General features: G+C 44.2%; 1 protein-coding gene across 1 annotated transcript in view; it reads left to right on the top strand.

Annotated features, from left to right (window-relative positions):
* Positions 1 to 19,500, top strand: part of PKP2 (plakophilin 2) — a 74,149-nt gene that overhangs the window by 21,231 nt on the left and 33,418 nt on the right. The window contains exons 4-5 of the mRNA XM_075940244.1: positions 2,329 to 2,467; positions 8,885 to 9,092. Coding sequence (XP_075796359.1) covers positions 2,329 to 2,467; positions 8,885 to 9,092 — 347 coding nt within the window. The remainder of the gene's footprint in view (positions 1 to 2,328; positions 2,468 to 8,884; positions 9,093 to 19,500) is intronic.

Below are 19,500 nucleotides of genomic sequence, written 5' to 3' on the forward strand. Positions count from 1 at the left end.
ATTTATGAAATACCAGACTATATTGTGCTGTTATGCACACCATTGTAAACTGAGTAGCATAACTGCAATGACAAGTGAGGACAATTAGCTGTGAGCATAAACTGACTTTTTCTGGATGTATATCCATGATACTAAAAACAAAATTTGGCCCTGCCAATGTTATTCTGTAACATTTGTCACCTCAAGTGAAGAGGAGTCGGATAAGTTTTTCTCTTACAATAAATGCTGGATTATTAAAAGTTATGAGTCCAGTTCTATACTCCTATATTGAATCTTTTGGATCCTACACTAATTCACTAAATGAGAGTAGGATCACGGTATTACTCATGTAAAGCACAGAGGATGAAATCCTGCCTCCAGGGAAGTTTTCTGGAATTTTGTCATTGACTTCAGTGGAGGCAGGATTTTATGCAGTGTAAGCCAGTCCGTTTCCCCAAACATCTCTCAGTCTAAGATATGAGTCAACTCATCAGCATTAAAGCCTTAGCAAACTGTAATAAAGCACATTCTGCATATTTTACAGCTATGTTCAGGAAGGTATTGAAAACGTAAAGATTCGTTCCTACTTTGGTCTCTTTAAAGAATAACCAAGAGGATATAAAATGATTAAACTCTTTGGCTGCGTCTAGACTGGCATGATTTTGCGCAAATACTTTTAACGGAAAAGTTTTTCCGTTAAAAGTATTTGTGCAAGAGAGCGTCTGCACTGGCACGGATGCTTTTGCACAAAAGACATCTTTTGCGCAAAAGCATCCGTACCGGTGTAGACGCTCTCTTGCGCAAGAAAGCTCTGATGGCCATTTTAGCCATCGGGCTTTCTTGCACAAGAAATTAACTTGCCTGTCAAGAATACTTGCGCAAGAATACTTGCACAAGAGGGCTTATCCCTGAGCGGGAGCATCAAACTATTTGCGCAAGAACCACTGATTTTGTACAGTACAAAGTCAGTGTTCCTGTGCAGATACTCGCGGTCAATGTAGACAGACGGCAAGATTTTGAGCAAAAGCAATTGCTTTTGCGCAAAATCTTGCCAGTCTAGACGCACCCCGATGTATAAAATACAAGCATTTAAAATCATTTACAGAATATTTAGCTAACCCTGTGAATACAGAGCATGAAGCACAGAGACACTTAACCCACTTATTTTTTGGCCATGCCAATAAGCGGATACCCCAGAACCACTCTCATATTGAAGGCTTAGAGTTCCTGTTCAAAGAGCAGCTCTTTATGGAGTCGTCATTCTACTTGGCATGGAGTACCTTAATTTTATCGGACAAAATGGTGTATCACTGTTACTCCATATTTTAGTGATCCACATAAGGTGTCATTTGGAAGACACACAGTTATTATGGATATTCATTTGCTTATTTTCCCTCCACTTGCGCTAATTCGTAATATGGTATTTGTTCATCTGTGAAGGTTTTGAAGTTAGGATGGGATCAGGGCACCAAACTTTGATTTTAAAACTTTGAGCTGGTTGAACTGTGAAATGTGCTCTACAATGGCTCATTCTACTGACTAAAGATAAACTTTAATGAAGTAAAAATTAGACTAAGCCTCAGACCTGTTATAATTAGCCTCAGTATAACCTTGTGAACAGGAATCTAGGCAATGAAGGGCGTACCTTACCCGTCCTAAATCTACATATGCTTAATGTGTGTGTTTTATTGACTCACACTCATTGTCAATACATTTATTGTCAGCACATGAGCCTAGTGATCTCTCCTTCCAGCTTTTGATATTTTGCCTGATGTAATAGCCATCATCATGCTGTTTCCTTGCACCCAAAAAACCCCCAGGGCCCAGTGCAGCAGATGTTCCCTACGTAGAACAGCTGAGAAAGCATAGGACGTTAAAAACATATGGTGAGTGCATGCCTTCATAATGACATTGCAGAGAAAAACTAAATCAGAGACCTCTGAAAGCTACGAACACTTTTTTTAAATTTGGCCTCCAGTAGGGTCCAATCCTTCATGGTGCGATGGATGTCCCAAGCCCAGTGGGAGTAGAGGTTGTTCTGCACCTGCAAGTATGGGCACCTTGGAACTTTTGGTGTGGGTTTGAAATTCTAGCAGATTTAGTGTGGGCTGCTCCACTTGTTTGTGTTATAACAACTCCACTTGGTAGGATTTTTTTTTCCACAGCACATATCTGGCTGGTATAGACACCATGACACTTTTCTTAGCTCTCCTACTACTGGGAGGAAAATCATAGGTGAAGGATGACTAAAGAGTGTTGATAGTTATGAATTGCCTGGTAAAAGCCATTGGCTGAATGCTGGTACTCTGCCACCTTGATTCACGATAACATCCCTGGCTGTATATTTAGGAGCCCAGAAGGGGAGATGACTCTGGAGCGTGCAGTGAGCATTTTGGATACCGAAAAGACGTCCTCATTACCCAGGATCCTTGCTGCCATTACCTTTATACAGCACGAGTGTTTCCAGAAAGCAGAAGCCAGAAAGAAAGTGAGTAACTGTTTTCATATCCATTAACAGAGCAAAGAATGCTCTGCATCTGCTGTACTGCGTTGTCTGCCATTTGAGAGATGGCACTTTAAGAAGCCTCATGCAAACACCATGTAACCGTCTAAGCCAGAGCCTGTGCTGCTGTAATTTGTTGAAGTCCCAATGGAGTGGCACCAGTTTACACCCGCAAAAAATCTGGCCCTCTATTTAGTATTTATAGGCAGCTGTGCTTACTATATAATTAATATATACTTTCTATTTCGCATCTCCTGTCTTCCTTATTGTTTTCAAAATTAGGGACAATTTTATTAAAATCATTGTTTGGTTAGAGAAGAGATAAGAGAGCCCGAGAAAATTCCTCAGTAGACAGGAAACAGGGTTCTTTCATTGTGCAAATGGAAATCAAAACCTGTTGTGGTGTTTGGACAGGATAATGTGAAACAATAGAATGATCTAAGAGTCTTTCTCATTTAAGTTGAGAAATCAGTTATCTGGATAGATAGCACTACAATATCCGAGGGTTGGATATATATACATTTAAAAAAAAAAACCTGCAAAGTTCAAACCTAGATTTGTACTTTTTTAGGGTTTAGGTCGTGTTTGTGTTGGATTGAGGTCTACTTACCCGGAAGATGGGTCTAACAAATCTTTATTAAGGCAAAACCTTCAGCAAGGAATTGTAGAAAGAATTGTACTGGATTATCTCAAATGTTGATAGTGTAGAAAAGCCTAGATTTGGGAAGGTGGTCTTTCATTTTTTTAATGGAATGAAAGTCTGAAAAAATACAAAATGTTGTGAAGCTCATTTTACTTCTAAATAACCTAAGTTCATACACCCCTCCATTCCTGTTACTACACAGCATACTGTCTTGTGAATTGCGTTGCCAGGTGTCTAGTATTCACTCGGACAGTCCGGTATTTTCGCCTCCTGTTTGGTAAAAAAAATTCAGGAAAATACTGGACACCTAAGGTATCCAGTATTTTCTGATTGTTTTCCCTGGCCAGGAGGCAAAAATGCCAGGCTTCTGGCAACCCTACAAACACTCAGCGCCCGGGCTCCCCCGACTCCCGAGGCCTCCCTCCAGCTTGCAACACCCCCAGACGCTATGCTTACCTGGTTCTGCAAGGCTGCCGGCACAAAATGGCTGCCGGCAAAAAGACCTAGGGGAAGAAATGCTCAACCTCTCCCCGTTCCTATCCCTGCACTCACTCTTAAAGGGGACATGCTGTTTTAATGCTGTTTTAATGTTGGCTTTTTTTGGGGGGGGGGCGGGGTGTTAATAAGTCTTGGAGTGCCCCCGCCCCTTTTTTTTTGCTCAACAACTTTGGTCTCTTCCCCCTTTTTTTCCCTTCAACAGAATTTTTTCCCAGTGGTTTTTGTTTTGGGAGGAGGGGGGTGTTCGGTATTTTTTGTTTCAATCATCTGGCAACCCTACTTGTGAAGTCCTTGTGTAGACTGACTGCTGAGTTTACCTGTTTTGTATAAGTGTTTGTATAAGTGTTTAATCACTCTTACTAGACTTGTAACCATGGGAATAGCAAATAGATAAATGACACAGATTTTTTTTTAATTTGAAAGAACCCTGTTAAGTTATTTTACATAAGGGTTGAATTAAATAGAAAACTGTTAAATAAAAAAACCTTAGCCCCTGTTATCTCTGTGGATTGTGAAACCACTTGTGTGTCTTAGTAAAAATGCTGATCGTGGTAAATGACTGAATGTTCCCCTAATATATTCTTCTGTCCTTGGATCAACAGCTTTATCAGCAAATTACTGCCTCACAGTTGGGGGTGGCGGGCGGGGGGAGTATGCTCTATGCATACCATTCCTCATAGTTCATGTTCTATCATATCTGAAACCCAGCTACTGAGTGATTGATGTGATCAGTTTTCATTGTATGTTGGGTGTTATGTAATGCTTTATTTGTTACTGTGCTCTTATGTAATTATGGCCTTGTCTGTAGCAACTCTGTAGGTAAGGCTGAGTTAAGTTTTGTACGTAAAGCAGAGAATCAACTTCTTTGTTATTTATATAAGAGAAACACAGTGTATGCTCCCCAAAATTACTGGCACTTACTCTTTTCATGCAAAATAAATGTTCTGAGAATTTACAAGTAAATCTGTTAATTTGTTAGGATTTAAAACAAATAAAAATGGATCCTTTTTAAAAAAGTTACTATCTAGTATCACACTTATTTTTCCATCTCTCTCTCAAAAAAAATACCCCTCAGCAACAGAATAACCGAGACACTACAAATGTCCCATTAAGTTAAAACTCACTGAAGTCTTGAGGCATTTGGGGATGGATGGATGATAAGGATTTATGGTAATTTTTCCCCATTATTCTTTATTACGGAAAGTTTTCCCCTGCCACAGAGACTGAGAGATTGAAATGGTCTGCTACTAAGAATACCACAAAGAACCTCCCATGGGTGACATCCCAGCTGGGGAAGGCAAGCTTCAACCCCACCCTTTCTGCTATGATATGACAATAATGCAAGAGCGATGCAGTAACATTTAATTCTTATTAGTGTTTGTGGATGCTGCTTCAATTAAATGATTTCTGAAGACACATTTGACTTTTCCTCTCTTATAGTGTCAATAGCAGACATAGTTAAGGTTGATTGGGTGCCTTAAACTGCAGTACCATATTAAACAGATTTGGATTTCCTTTGTTTAATCCCTACATGTGAATTTCCTTCAAGTCTTTGGTTTTGAGATAATTACACCTTTGTAATGTGGACTACTCTAAGTTACTGATATTTACTTCTAACCTTCACTCCATTTTAATGAAGCTGTTTTTTCTTGGAACACGTTCTGTTGCTATGTATACTAATCTTAAGTATGGATGGATCATTATTTGTTTGTTTCATTAAAAGCCAGATGTTGAAGGGATTATATGGCTTACTGTGGTTACATGCTACAGAGCATTTTCCTGCTTAGGTCCCAGCTCAAATACACTTAGGCTTCTGTTTTTCTGAGTTTGTTTATTCCATTTTCTGGGTTTATTTTTAGTAGCTTGAGTTTTATGTAGATGTGAAAAAAATCAGCATTTTTCCAGGCTATGGATTTTAGTGTTTAACTGATACATACTGATAAAATGTCCTTGATTTAAAAAAAAAAAATCAGTATGCATCCAATAAACACTGGAAAAAATCACCAGAAATGCTTACTTGGATCTAAGGGTACATCCACTAGGGCAGAGAATGGGGGTGCAGAGGATTAGGCTTTGAGCTAGGGCAAGAGGGGACTATGATCTGGGCAGGGGATTGGAGTGCCAAATCTGGGAGGGGGCATGAGTACAGGAGGGTGCAGAGGATTTGGGTATGTGCAGTGGTGGGGCAGGAGTGGGGGGCAGAGGGTTGTTGAAGTGAGGGCCTGGGATGCCAGAGGCAGCCTCAGGCCAGGAGACTTACCAGCCAGCAGCCCTTTCCTGAATCAGCCTCCCTGCCTGCCCATTCCCTGCACAGGCTACAGCCATGTGCTCTGTGAATAATTATGAGCCCCTTGTGCTTCATGGCTGCTTGTTATTGGCCAAAAGCCGGTCAATGGGATTATGCTGGGGGTGGAAGCAGCTCCTAAAGCATCCCCTCTCCCATCCAGGTTCAGTTTTTAAAGTGAAACCGCCTTGCAGCCATTTTTCTGAGTGGTATGCAGGTGGGGCGAGGCAAGCGGGGAGCATACCTAGGGCTCCCCACAGTATCCGGGGGCTGGATACGGTGTAGGGATGTAAGCAACTAGTCATCTATATGATAAGCATAAGCTTATCAGATAGTCAACTAATGATGCAACTAGTTGCTTCCCCCCATTGCTGCTTCTATCAGAGAGGCAGCAAGGCGGGGGAGCAGGAGACAGTGCTAGAGGGAGCCAGCTTAAAAGTGGTTCCCCCCAGCACCGTCTCTGTGGGGGGCAGGGAAGGTAGAGGCCTGGACAGTCTGGTATTTGTGGCTTCTGTCTGGTAAAAAACCCAGAAAATACGTACTCAGATGGAAGGCTGCTTGGGACATTCTTCCCCAGCTGTGTGTGGTGGGGGCGTGGGAAACGTGGGGATTTAAAGGTGCAGTGGCTCTTTTTTTGTGGGGGAGGGGGGTTTGTTTTTGTTTTTGGGTTTTTTTGCTCAACAACTTTGGTCCCCAAAGGTTTTTTCCCCCACCATGTTCAGCAGTCTCCGCTTTTGCCAGTTTTCCTGCGATTGTGCGTTTGAAATGTACAAGAGCCCCTCTGGGGCTCTTGTACATTTCAGAGGCTCGGGCATGGTAGGAAGCATGGGGCCAGTCTCCTGCTGGGCCTGCATTCCCTTCAGGGCTTCTGCTTTTGAACTGTAGCAAGAGTCCGGCAGGGCACTTGCTACGGTTCAAAGGCAGAGGTGCCTTTATCAACTACTCGAATAGCTGATGGAAATCCCATCAACTATTTGATTAGTTCATCTAAATTTAACATCCCTAATCCGGTGGCTTGGTGGGCCGGATTCCACCCTTGGGCCATATTTTGCCCAGGCCTGTTTAAGAGCATGGCCTTCTGTTCAGTGGGTTTAAATAAGCCAGTGGCTTTCATGGACTCTGCCCAGTAAATGAGTAGCAAATAGGCTAGTAGCCTTCATGAGCTCTGGAGTCACCGAAAATGTAAAAAAGAAAAGCCTATAAAAATATTTAATGAAAAACAAAACTAAAAACGCCAAAAGGACATGCCAGCTTTGTGGCAGTAAGAAAATAGGCCTTCACAGTGCTTGGGCTCCACTGACCTAGAGAAATAGCCATCTCTCAAGATAACTCTCTAAGAATCAGAATGTTGAAAACATAGGGAACCAGGTCAATAGTGTGTTAGCAGCAAACTTTACCTTTAATGCAGCTGAGTCAAAGCAAAGGTAGGCATACAGAGTACATGGCCAGGTCAGGAAGATAACAGGAGGCTTTGTTGGATTTTGTTTCTTCATGTTCTCGGTACCTGCCAGTTTGATGAAATTCATTTTATCATGTGGCTCCATACTACCCATAGTAGTTGTATCAGTTTTCTAAGTCTTGTATATGCAATCCTTGCTACTCAAGGATGAGTTTCTCCTGAAGACCTTGTTACATTATGGGATGCTAGATTAAACCATTCCTAATTGTGCTCAATTGTAAGACCCACTTAATAAGGAACTTGTTCCTAAAGAAGCCAAAGCTCATGTACACCACATTGTGGGATAATTGAGATACTGAGCTTTGCCACAGCATATAAACACTGAAAAATACTTTATTTCCATAGCGCTGCTGTGATATAAAATGTTTTTTGTTTTGCATTCTTTTTGGGTCAGATCTTCAGTGTCTGGTCTTCTAAAAAGAAATTGAAGAGCGCTCTCTTGTGCCGGTGATCAATGTCTTAAGAATAGTCAAGATTTATTGATTTAATTTATAATTGATTGTACTTTGGGGGGGTTGTTTTGCATTTTTATTAATTTGCTGTTTAGTGTGCTATTGCTAGGAAGTGCCTAGTAAGTAAAATGTGTTATTTATTATGTGTTCAGCCCATACAGCAGGAGACAGCAAAGAAAACTGCAACCTTTCTAGCAGGCTGTCTAGAATGAGAAAATAATAATTTTGAACTTCTGTAGCACTTACATCCTTGAAACTCAGAGCACTTCACAAATATTATGTCATTAAATCCAGTAACAACCCTGTGAGGTGCAGAATTATTTCATCCCCATTTTATAGATCTAGAAGATAGGGCACAAAAAAGGTTAAATGATTTATGTGAAGTTGAACAAGATGGTGGCAAATTTGGGAACAGAATGCAGCTCTCTTTAATTCCCGCCCCATGCACTGAACTATACTACTTTCCTTAGCTATGAATTATGACTGTGACTTACACAGAAGCCCCAAGATAAAGAGTTCCATAATAAAAGTTACAATTAGAACTGGGCAAACTATTTTGAGGGGAGAAGGGGAATAGCACATTTGAAAAATGCAATGTGGGAGTGACCAAAACCAATCAGGAGTCTGGGTTACATTTGGCGAATAAATTAGCTTAGAGACAAAATGAGAGAAAAAATTAAAAGCCAAAAACATTTTCAAAACAAAGGATACTGACATTTCTATTCTAAATTACCTATTTGGTTTGGAAATGTCATTTCATTAGACCCAAACAAAACAGTTTCATTTTTTCATTTCAATAGGAAAACCTGGAAAAAAAGCTCCATTCAAAAGGAACACTTTTTCCAGACTTCTATCCACCACTGAACCAGTAAATAAGTTGTTCAACTCAGCAGTAGTTACAATCATGACTGATTCACTGCCCTAGCTATTAATGATCTGAGCTTTCGGTCATTCTGCCCACTATTAGACCTAAGCCTATGAATAACTTACAGAATCTATATTTGAGAAGGCTTTTTTCCCCAGAATCTAAATGATGAAAACGCTTCTTTTGGGTTTCCTCCCCCAGGTTTATTTCCTTCGTGGCATTCCCAAGCTTCTACAGATCGTAAAAACGCAGAATGGGGAAGTTCAGCGGCTGGCATGTGGAGCTTTGAGGAACTTGGTATATGAAGACAATGACAACAAACTAGAAGTGTGTGAGCAGCATGGGATCCCAGTCCTGCTCCATGTACTCAGACAAACCAAGGATGTGGAGACTAAGAAGCAGATAACTGGTAATTCTTGCAAAATATTTGCATGCAGATTTTCAGTGCTTTATATAGTGCACAGACCTGTTGTAATATATGTGTTTGTTTATTTAGCAGCATGATTGATGAGTCAAATATAATCCAGAAAGGAACAAGGATTTAAAGAGGCATTGTCAATAGCTAACCCCTGAAGTTTCTATTCAAGGCCATTTTGTTCTCCTGAGGCAGTGGTCTCCAACCTTTTTGCACCCAAGATCACTTTCTAAATGACAGAACAAGCCAAGATCTACTACCCCGCCCCTTCCTCTCTATTCTCCTCCTCTCCATCACTTGCTATCCCTAACCCTTACAGTGCTGCTTTGTTTTTTCAATTCTTCTGTAGGAGTAGGTTTTTCCAACATTTGGCCTGTCTAGACTGGACCAAATGTCAGAAAAACCCTTCTTTTGGAAGCCCCCTTATTCCTCATGGAAAGAAGAATATAGGGGTTACCAAAAGAGCATGCTTGCTCTTCCACTAAAAAAAGCAGAAGAACAAACGCATCCCTGGATGCAGAAGAGTTTTTCCGGGATCTTTCTGGAATCCTGGAAAAACTCCTGCAGTCTAGCTGTACCCTCACTGGGTTGAGACAGGATGGTTGGGCTCTGGGGTAGGAATGAGGGATTTGGGTGTGGGAAGGGGTGAGAGGTGCAAGATCTGGGAGGAGATCTGGATGCAGGAGGAGGTGGAGAAGGGGACACTGGCTCGGGGAGGAGGCTCCAGGCTGGGGAGGGTTGGGGTCAGATGGAGGGTTGGGCTACTAAGCAAGCCACAGGCTTGTGGATGTGAGGGTGCAGGAATTTGGGTTGGGATATGTGAGGGGCTCAGGGCAGGGGGTTCCAGTATATGACAGGCTCAGATCTAGGGTCTGTGGGGTGCAGGAGTATTACCATAATTTAGCTAATGTAACCCGCGGGGTATATTCGGGTGCGGGATATATTTGCTAAATTACGATATAATGCTGTGGCCAGATGGGGGCTTGGCCCCAATTGTGGGTTTGTTGACCAGGCTTCATTTTTAAATAAAAGACTTTGTCAAATACAAAAAGTTTCTGCCTTCTCTTTATTTCTGAGATAGGCAGGGGATCTTTTTGAGTCAGGGGTCACTGACCCACAGAAAAGTCAGTTGGGGTCACATATGGGAGATGCAAGAAAAAAAAACCCTCCTCCAAAACCCCCCCAAGCCTCCCTAATGTGGCCCCAACTGTGCTGGTGGGAGCAGGGGACGTGGTACTGGGAAAGGGTGTTAGTGGGTGCTGGGGCAGGGGACAGGGTGGCATTGGGGCAAGGGTCAGGATTCTGGGGTGAGGCAGGGGGCAGGGTTCTGTAGCAGGGGGCAAAGTGCCAGTGGAGGGGAGGGGACAGGGTTCTGCCATAGGGGACAGGGTGCCAGTGGGAGCAGGGAGTCCCCTGCACCCACCTCCTCCCAGGACTCCTCCCCCCTCTCCTCCCACAGAGCAGGGAAGCCCCAGCGGGCACTTCCTCTGGGGCTGACTCCCCACTCCCGCAGAAAAGGATGCACCTCGGCTGAACATTGTGGCCAGCTGGCCAGACAGCCCTCCTCTTTGCTCCAGCCCAGCTGCGCTGCATTCAGCCCCGGGAGGCTGCGCCACACTCCTGCTGATCAGGAAGCCCTTCCTCTTTGCTCCAGCACAGCTGGAGTGAGGCGCAGCCTCCCCGGGCTGAACACAGGGCAGCAGGGCTGGAGAAAAGAGAAGCGGCTGCCCGGCCAGCTGGCTGTGGTGTTCTGGCCCGGTGCACCACTCTCCATGCAGGCTGGCACAGAGGGGAAGCTGCCTGGCCAGCTGGTTGTGGCGTACGCTACAAGCCTTTCTTTCAAAATAATGTCGAGCTGAAAGACTTCTTACTCCAACTCGTGGTAACCCTCTTTTCACAAGGAGTAAGGAAGAGTGTTCTTCATTCAATTTCCTGCTGTGTAGACAGAGCCAGCAGTTGAGTTAAGCTATTTCGACTTCAGCTATGCAATTGACATAGCTGAAGCTGCGTAGCTTAATTTGAGTTTAGCCCTGCTGTTATGACCAATGGTATGATTCAGTTTTTTCTCAGTCCTTCCTCAAATTATATTCCCATTCATTTCAATATGAGTTTGCCTAAATGAGAACTGTCTTTAGAATGAGTGAGGACAATTTGTTAGAGACAAGGTTTTGTTTGTTTTATCAGAAACACTGCTATAAGGTAGGAGGGGTACAATCTAGTGATTCATCTGTGACAGTATTTGTCACCATTTGACACAGAGAAAAAGATCACTCTGAGGACACTGTCTGGTGGCTCTGTGGGGGCCAGTCAATGGACAAACGCTCTCCCCGGTACTTCTCTGTGTCAGTCCCCGTAATACACGAGGTTCGAAGGGATGCCGGAAAGGATGAGACCACAACTGGGGGTTTCAAAAAGTACAAACTGATTTTATTTTGATGGCGCCAGACAATCATCAGAATAAAAATTAAACAGATTGCCAGACAACACAAAACAATTCCCTGAGGCTTTTCTAAATCACAATAATTTCCAATAACTGCCCAGGGGTTAGGAACAGTTGAATTAACACTGGTATTATCCATAGGGCTGACTATTTACACAACTTTATACAAGGAAACAGTAAAAAACCTAAACCACAACTATTTATAAACTAACTTAGTAACTTTTTAGCCACTGTCACTTGGCAAGCAATAAGGACAACTAAAAAATCAATTAGGATAGGGATGATGGCGGGGGGGGGGGGAGGTTATACCAGTTCTGGAGACAGCAGGAACACAAGTACCGGTCACACGCTCATAAACTGTCTCCACTCGGGTCGACCAACTCGGAGTACGCTCAGTAAGACTCAAGAGCGGGGGGTGCAAGGCGTCTGGGTGATCAGGCCAGGCGTTCACTCAATGCGAATCCCCAGTGAGAGAGGGGCTGCCTGCCTGTTTTATTGCCTGTGAACTTATCACCCCATAGGTTGGTTTTTGCTGCAGTGGGTGGAGTAGCAGGCCTGAGCACCAGTCAGCCCACTGGCTGATCTGTTACTGCAATGGGTGGAGCAAGCAGGGGAAGATTATTAATTTACATGCCCTTATATGGAAAACACTCCACCTCACAGACAGAGCCCCCTATACCAGCCTCAGAGGTATTACAGGCTATGGCTCCCTGCGACGGGCAGTCATTTCTGATGTTCTGTCTCGGACACTCTGTAGCAGCAGTGTACAAATTAGAACAGTGGTCTCCAACCTTTTTCAGCATGAGATCACTTTTTGAATTTAAGTGCAATCCAGGATCCACCTCAAACCCAAACACCCTTGCCCTACCACCTTCCCACCCCTGCTCACTCCATCCTTCCCCCCCTCACCCTTCCATCCTCACGCACTTTTATTAGGCTGGGCCCAGAGGGCTGGAGTGCAGGGGAGGGGGGTGCAGACTCTGATCTTGGGCTAAAGGATTTGGAGTGTGGCAGGGATTCTGAGCTGAGCCTGGGGCAGGGAGTTGAGGTGCAGGAAGGGGTTCAGGGTGCTGGCTCCGGGCAGGAGTTTGGGTGCAGGAGGACTTGGGGCCAGGGCAGTGATTTGGGGTGCAGGAGGGGTTCAGGATTGGGGCCAGGGTTTGGAATGCAGGCTCCAGCTGGGCACTGCTTACCACAGGTGACTGCTGGGTGGTGGTGCAGGGGGCTAGGTCAGGCTCACCCCTACTCTGGCCCTGCACTACTCCCAAAAGCAGACAGCAGACTCTCTCCATCCCTGTCCCCTCTCCCCTCCTTCTGGCTGCCTCCCCTCCCCCGCTCTGTGGAAATGGGGTACAGGGTGGAGAGAGGAGCACCCTGACATCAGCAACCCTTCCTCTTCTTCCTGTGCCCCACACAGCAAGCAAGAGGCTCCTGGGACTAGTGGGGGGGCAGCTCCAAGGCAGAGGGCAGGAGCAGCTGGCAGTGCTAAGAGGGGCAGATGAAGTGCCGGCACTTAACAGCCTCCTCGCCAAACCTGTGAAAGGCTCCAAAATCTATTAGTAGATCCCAATGACCACTGAATTAGAAAACAAGCCAGCAGCGAGCCATGTTAATGTTTAAAGCACAAAAGAAAAACATGTCTGTTTTGCAAATGGAGAAAGACAAAATGGGGAAATGGAAGGGATTTTATAAGATTTTTTTTTTTTTTACTCTCGAACAAGAAGCGAGTAAAATATTGAATTTAAAAACTATTAAAATAACAGCATTGAAGTCTTTTGAAGTGTTTGAAATGTTGTGCTGAAAATATATCTTCGTGTTATCACCTGTCTTGGCTCGAGTCTGCAGCCACTGCTTCAAATCCATGAGAGTTCCTTTTATATAGCAACTGGAAAATCAGGTCCCTTGTGTCCTTTCAGATGCAGCATGTGTGTAGTGGTGCATTTACACTGAGAACGTTCACTCACTCTTTCCATCACTGTTGGTCCAATCCAAGGGTGAAAAGGCATGTTGGTAAAAATGCCTGAGCCGTGTGGATACTCCTAGTTCCATCACTCCTGCTGTCAACGGAGCAGCACTAGCACTAGGGCAAAGGCAAGAGAAGGAGTAGTGTGGTGCAAGATATTTGTAACTATTACTGTGTTTTAACTTAACCGATATAAAATTCAGATCCAGCAATTTTGCAATTGCACCTGTCACTGAACATAAATACTTATATTAATGACTTGGAGAATAGCTGCCTGCAAAGTACTTCAGTACTAATACACAGTGTGTTGCAGATTGTATAAATCAGGAGGTTCTTCAAGGCTCTCAACTCCCACAGGTTGCAAGGGGTGAGGGCTGATCTTTTAAAAGCAAAATGAAAATTGCAACATTGATCCTTAATTTTAATGGGCAGTGTAGCTTCCTCCTATTTTTGTATACACTAACCCTCCTTGGAACTGATCAGTGTCCCAGCTTGAGAAATATGATTGAAGATTACAAAAACTGTAGAGTTTCATTGAGTAGGTCATGTTTCCAGTTTAAGAGACTCAGGGTATGCCTACACTACCCTCCTAGTTCGAACAAGGAGGGTAATGTAGGCATACCGCACTTGCAAATGAAGCCCGGGATTTGAATTTCCCGGGCTTCATTTGCATAAGCGGGGAGCCGCCATTTTTAAAACCCCGCTGGTTCGAACCCCGTGCAGCGCGGCTACACGGGGCTCGAACTAGGTAGTTCGAACTAGGATTCCTATTCCAAACTACCGGTACACCTCGTGGGACTACCTAGTAATAGGAATCCTAGTTCGAACTACCTAGTTCGAGCCCTGTGTAGCCACGCTGCACAGGGTTCGAACCAGCGGGGTTTTAAAAATGGCGGCTCCCCGCTTATGCAAATGAAGCCCGGGAAATTCAAATCCCGGGCTTGATTTGCAAGTGCGGTATGCATACATTACCCTGCTAGTTCGAACTAGCGGGGTAGTGTAGACATACCCTCATTCTCTAGTCTTACTACTTCAACTGTGAACGCTGTATAATGGAATATCATCCTGGGTACATAACGTAATCACATTGCAATATAGTGACAATATACAATACTTCCAGGGAGAGGTCCTAGTGTAGAATCCTATGCCAGAGGTTCCCACCTTTTAACATGACAACCAACACTCTTTTCACCCTATATCTTATATTAATTACTTGCTAATATGACTGCAAATTAGTCACCGGAAAAAATCCCCTGAGTTGTTCTTAGAAGCATTCTCCCATCAAAGCTCCATGAATGACTTGTTAACCTGTCATAGTTCATAAAGGTTTTGAGCCTGACAGTGCAAGACTTATTTTCCATGAATGAGAGACTCATATTGGAGTTGGAAGCCTGTGATTTTCCTCAATGATGTTGTAATTTCTGTACCAAAGAAGAACAAGAAGGCTTTGCATTTCTAGTGCTGTGTGGGAGGCACTACACCAGAATTCTGTATCTGAGGGAAAGAATGTAAACTTGAGGAAATGGCTGCTTTTCAAAGAGTGTTATTCAGCTATTCCCTGTGTGAAGAGGGTCAAGAAGTCTAGGGTCAAAAATTCTTTGTGTGATATTTATTTTCCACCACATGACAGAAAGATTATCTAATTTTCAAAGATATGAGAGCAGTGCATCCCAACCTTAGAAGCTCAGCTTCAAGGTCAGTGATTAGTTAATCGCAGAACTGTTCATGTAAATTTAATTGGCTGCAACTAAGCCAATTCTAACAAGACTAAAATTTATCTCTGTTACTAATAGATGCTAGGACATTTCCTCTACCCCCAGCCCCTTTCCTGTCTGTCACATGAGCGCACACACACACCAGGGCAGTAGTGGTCCCCGGAGAGCCTTGTGAGCTGGAAGCCAACCTAACTAGCTGTGATGCCAGTTATGGGGATTGGAAATAGCATCAAACCAGTGTGCTTTATCCAGATCTGGAAAACCACTGCAGGGTTCCCCGTGGCAAGTTATGTGGCTCTCCGGCCTATTTGCAAACAGGTTATGTGACTTCCCCAAAATCACACTGGAAGTCATGGAGGAGTTGTCAGATTTTCATAATTACAGTGTAACTACTAAAGAAAGGGTAAACTTAATTTGCTCACAGTTTAACATGTAAGCAAATTAGCTGCAGGTTCTTTTTAGGCAGGTAAGGAAGTTGCAAAGTAATTGTAGGGAAAGAGTATGTCAGGTTGGGAGAGTGAAAGAGCTGAAAGATATGCCACCCACCTGCCCTGATGGGGTGAGAAAAATTAATGGTGCTGGTGGCAATGGGTGGGACAGGCACAGCAGTAAAGGAGATGCTTGCTGATGGACACTAGGTAGCTCCTCCCCTCTTGGGAGCCTCTGCCACCCATTGACAGTGGTGGGACCAGGACTGGAGCGTTCCTAAGCTCCCAGGATTCAACCTGGTGTAGGAGCTATGTGGAGCCTCTTTTGGCTCCATTCCAGCAGCCCTACTGTACCCATCCCAAACTAGAAATGGCAACCTGTCCTAACACAAGTGGTTCTAGCTAGTCTCCCCTTTAGGGGCCAGGAAGGAATTTTTTTCTCTCATGGACCAGTTGGCCATGGATTGGGGAGTTTTTTGCCAACCTCTTAGCACCTGCAAGCCACAGTGGGTTAAGTAGGATTGCACTTACTACCCAACTCAGTATTGGGTTGAGTTAATCCATTGCAACTTGCAGCCAGATTTCAGTGTGGTTAAAAGGACAAGATAAATGGTTCCCAGAGGTGAAATACCTGGAATTTTGGTGATGGGCGTTGGGAGGAGACCTTGTGGCCTTTCTAGGACCTTCTGTCCCCTTTGTAGGAGGTAGGGTACTAGAACTCAGAGCTGACTCCTGGTGGGGAGGGGTTCAGTTGAGGAAAGGTTACCCCATGTTACAGGTTATAAGGAGCTTGTAGCCGTTGCACTGGAACCAATTAAATGCCTGCTAGAAGAGAATGTGGGTAATGAGAAGGCTATGACTCTCCCCTTTGCTGAAGTTTAATAAAAGTTGTGGCCTACTGCTAAATTCCATGCGTGTGTCAGTCATTTCACATACACACCAGTCCGCATCAACCTGTATATTTGTTGATTATGTCGAGAGTTCAGCAGGGAATAGAAAGTAGAACACCCAGAACTTTAAAAAAAAATAAAAATCAGCTTTTGAAGGTGAGCCAGCTAAGCCTGTAGGGGAGTGTCTAACCTCTTGATCTTATTGTGCAACATTCATCTAAGAAATGTAAGAAAATTTCTCCTGCAGGCAGGATTACAACACAGAGAGGCCAAGCTGTCATTAAAAGAAGAAATAATTTCAAAGGAAACCCTCCTGTCTTATACCAATCAGCCTTTTAAGGGGAGAATTGTATGCCACTAGAACAGATTGAAACTCTAAACCAGGACCACATCCGTGGTCTGGTGTCCCGTGGAGGGCCATCAGCAAGGAACCCTGTGAGGCTGACAGGGCAGCGGGCTGCCTGCAGTGAGCTGCTGGTGGGGCCACCCAGTAGGGTTGCCAGATGGTTTAACAAAAAATACCAAACACTTCTCCCCCCCCCCCCCCACTCCCCAAAAAAGAACACCACACCGGAAAAAAAATTCTGTTGAGGAAAAAAATGGGGGAGACCAAAGTTGTTAAGGGGGAAAAAAGAGGGGGGGCGCTGCATCTTTAAATGACCCCATGCACCTCACTCCCCCGCCACACGTGGCAGGGGAAAATTTTCCCACCAGGCTTCCATCCGAGGGAAACAGTAAGTACTGGACATTTCCCACGTCCAGTATTTTCTGTTTTTTTACCAGACGGGGGACCTGAATAACAGACAGTCCAGGCGAAAACCAGACACCTGGCAACCGTAACACCCAGGGAGTGGCAGCGGGGCTGGGAAACCTGGCCCATGGCTGGCTGCTGGGGCTGGGAGCTGCAGCAGCGGCAGCATATGCCCAGTGTGGCCCAGAGTCACTGCACATGGCTGCCCACAAGGGCCAGGAGCTGTGGCTGCCCAGTGAGATTGGGAGCCCCGGCACACAGCTGCTCAGCAGGGTCGGCAGGGAGGCAGGGCCAGAAGCAGTTGGGAAACCAGCCAGGAGGGCAGCGGGCCTGGCCAGGGTTGGGAGGCAGGTGGCAGGGGGTCAGGAATGACCTCCCTTGGTTCGGCAAAATCCCTCATCCTGGATCGGTCAGGTTCCAAGGGTGCCGGACTTAGGGAGGTCCAACCTGTAGCATATTATATAGCATATATGAAAGTAAAAAGCCTGATCCTGCAAACATTTTTGCATATGAATCTGCATTTATGCCTATAGGCTCAGTGGGATTGCTCACATGAGTAGAATTAAGCATGGGTGAGAGTATTTGCAGTATCAGCAACATTTTAAATACTATTTTGGCAGCTGTGAGTCTTCTGTTCCAGCTGCTTTTATTTTTTTTCTCATATGTATGTAATACCTATGTTCTTCTGGCAAATTGATACCTGTTGCTTTGTCACATTAATTTTACAGAAGCCAGTTCACAATATACCCCGCTTGGACCCTTCATATTATTTTACTTCCTATTTACTGCACACTTTTTTGGGTTTGGGAGCTAGTGTTTCATTTTTCCTAGAAGAAGGCTCTCATAATACATAGCAGTGGCAGCACTCCCAACATTGAGTGTGGGTTTTTTCCACTGCTGGCAACTATTGTAATTAAAACACCTACCATATCTAGGTATTATAAACGAGACATTATCCATGAGCTGCTAAGTGGAACATCAGCCTACACTGTGCTGATTTTTAAAGGGTTATGAAAGCAGCAGGCTAGACAAACAATCCTTCTCTTTGTAGTACAGAACAGCAGTTTGCGTGTTTTACTCAGAATAATACTTTTAAAATCATTGGCATAGTCTGGTCATTTTTCTCTACACAATCCCAAACTCTAGTAATAAGGACTGGGACCATACAGAGAATATGGCACTGCTTCCTTTGACTGACAGTCTGGACAATAACACAATTCCAAATGTTAGTATTTTTCACTCCTGTGAGAAATTCTGCTGTTAAATGCGGAAGAAACATAGTAACAAGAATCTCTCACCTTGGTGTCTGTACTGTATGAGGGTGATTTGCAAAATTTTCTGCAGTGAAGGTATTGTTGGTGCTTCCCCCCCCATTGACAAGGAAGGAGGGAGGGGAGTGGATATGAAAAAGATGTCCAAGAGAATCCCCATTGTGACCTCCACTAACGGGCACCAAGCAGAACTTTAGTGCCCACACCTGCATGACCCCAGAGGTATACTGCCTTTCCACCTTCAAGGGAAATTCAGCCTTCAACACTCTGGCCTTTGCTGCTAAAAGGCCCATCCTGTATCTGCAGGGAGTGACTCCACTCTTTGAACCATGCACCATTAGCTGCAATATGCTTCCCTATGTTCTTGTCTTTTTTAAATAACTTGTGAGAGTTTTTGGTAATCAAGAAAATGAAAGATTGATGCACTTTGGAGTTGGTGTGGGGAGGGCAGTCAGGGCATTCACCCAGGAATGGGAAATATAGATTCAATTGCTATGTGACTTTGGGCAAGTCAATCACTCTGTCTTAGTTCTCCATTTGTGAAATAGAGCAAAAATCTCTTGCGCAAAAGGGAAAGGAAGAGGAAATGCAAATGAGAGCACCCCATTTGCATTTCCTCTTGTGGAAGAGGCTCGTAGTGTAGCCTGAATGCCTCACATATATGGGCAACTGCACCCTCCTAGCACCTTGATAGGGTGTATCTAGATTTAGAAAGAAAATAAAAGTAAGAAAAGGTGAAATTTCTGGAGAACAGACTTTACGACCCCCACTACCTCCCCACACATGACTGCACATATTCCAAAAATAAAAGGAACTTACTGTCTCATACCACTTCTGTGTCTGAGCCACCTGCATCCTCAGTTTGGAATTTCTTGTCAAGCAGGGTATATCTAGCTTGCTTTGAGTACCTGCCAAAGGGAAAGAAAATGAAGTGACGGTAATAA

The sequence above is a fragment of the Pelodiscus sinensis genome, chromosome 1, assembly GCF_049634645.1.
Source record: "Pelodiscus sinensis isolate JC-2024 chromosome 1, ASM4963464v1, whole genome shotgun sequence".
NCBI lineage: Eukaryota > Metazoa > Chordata > Testudines > Trionychidae > Pelodiscus > Pelodiscus sinensis.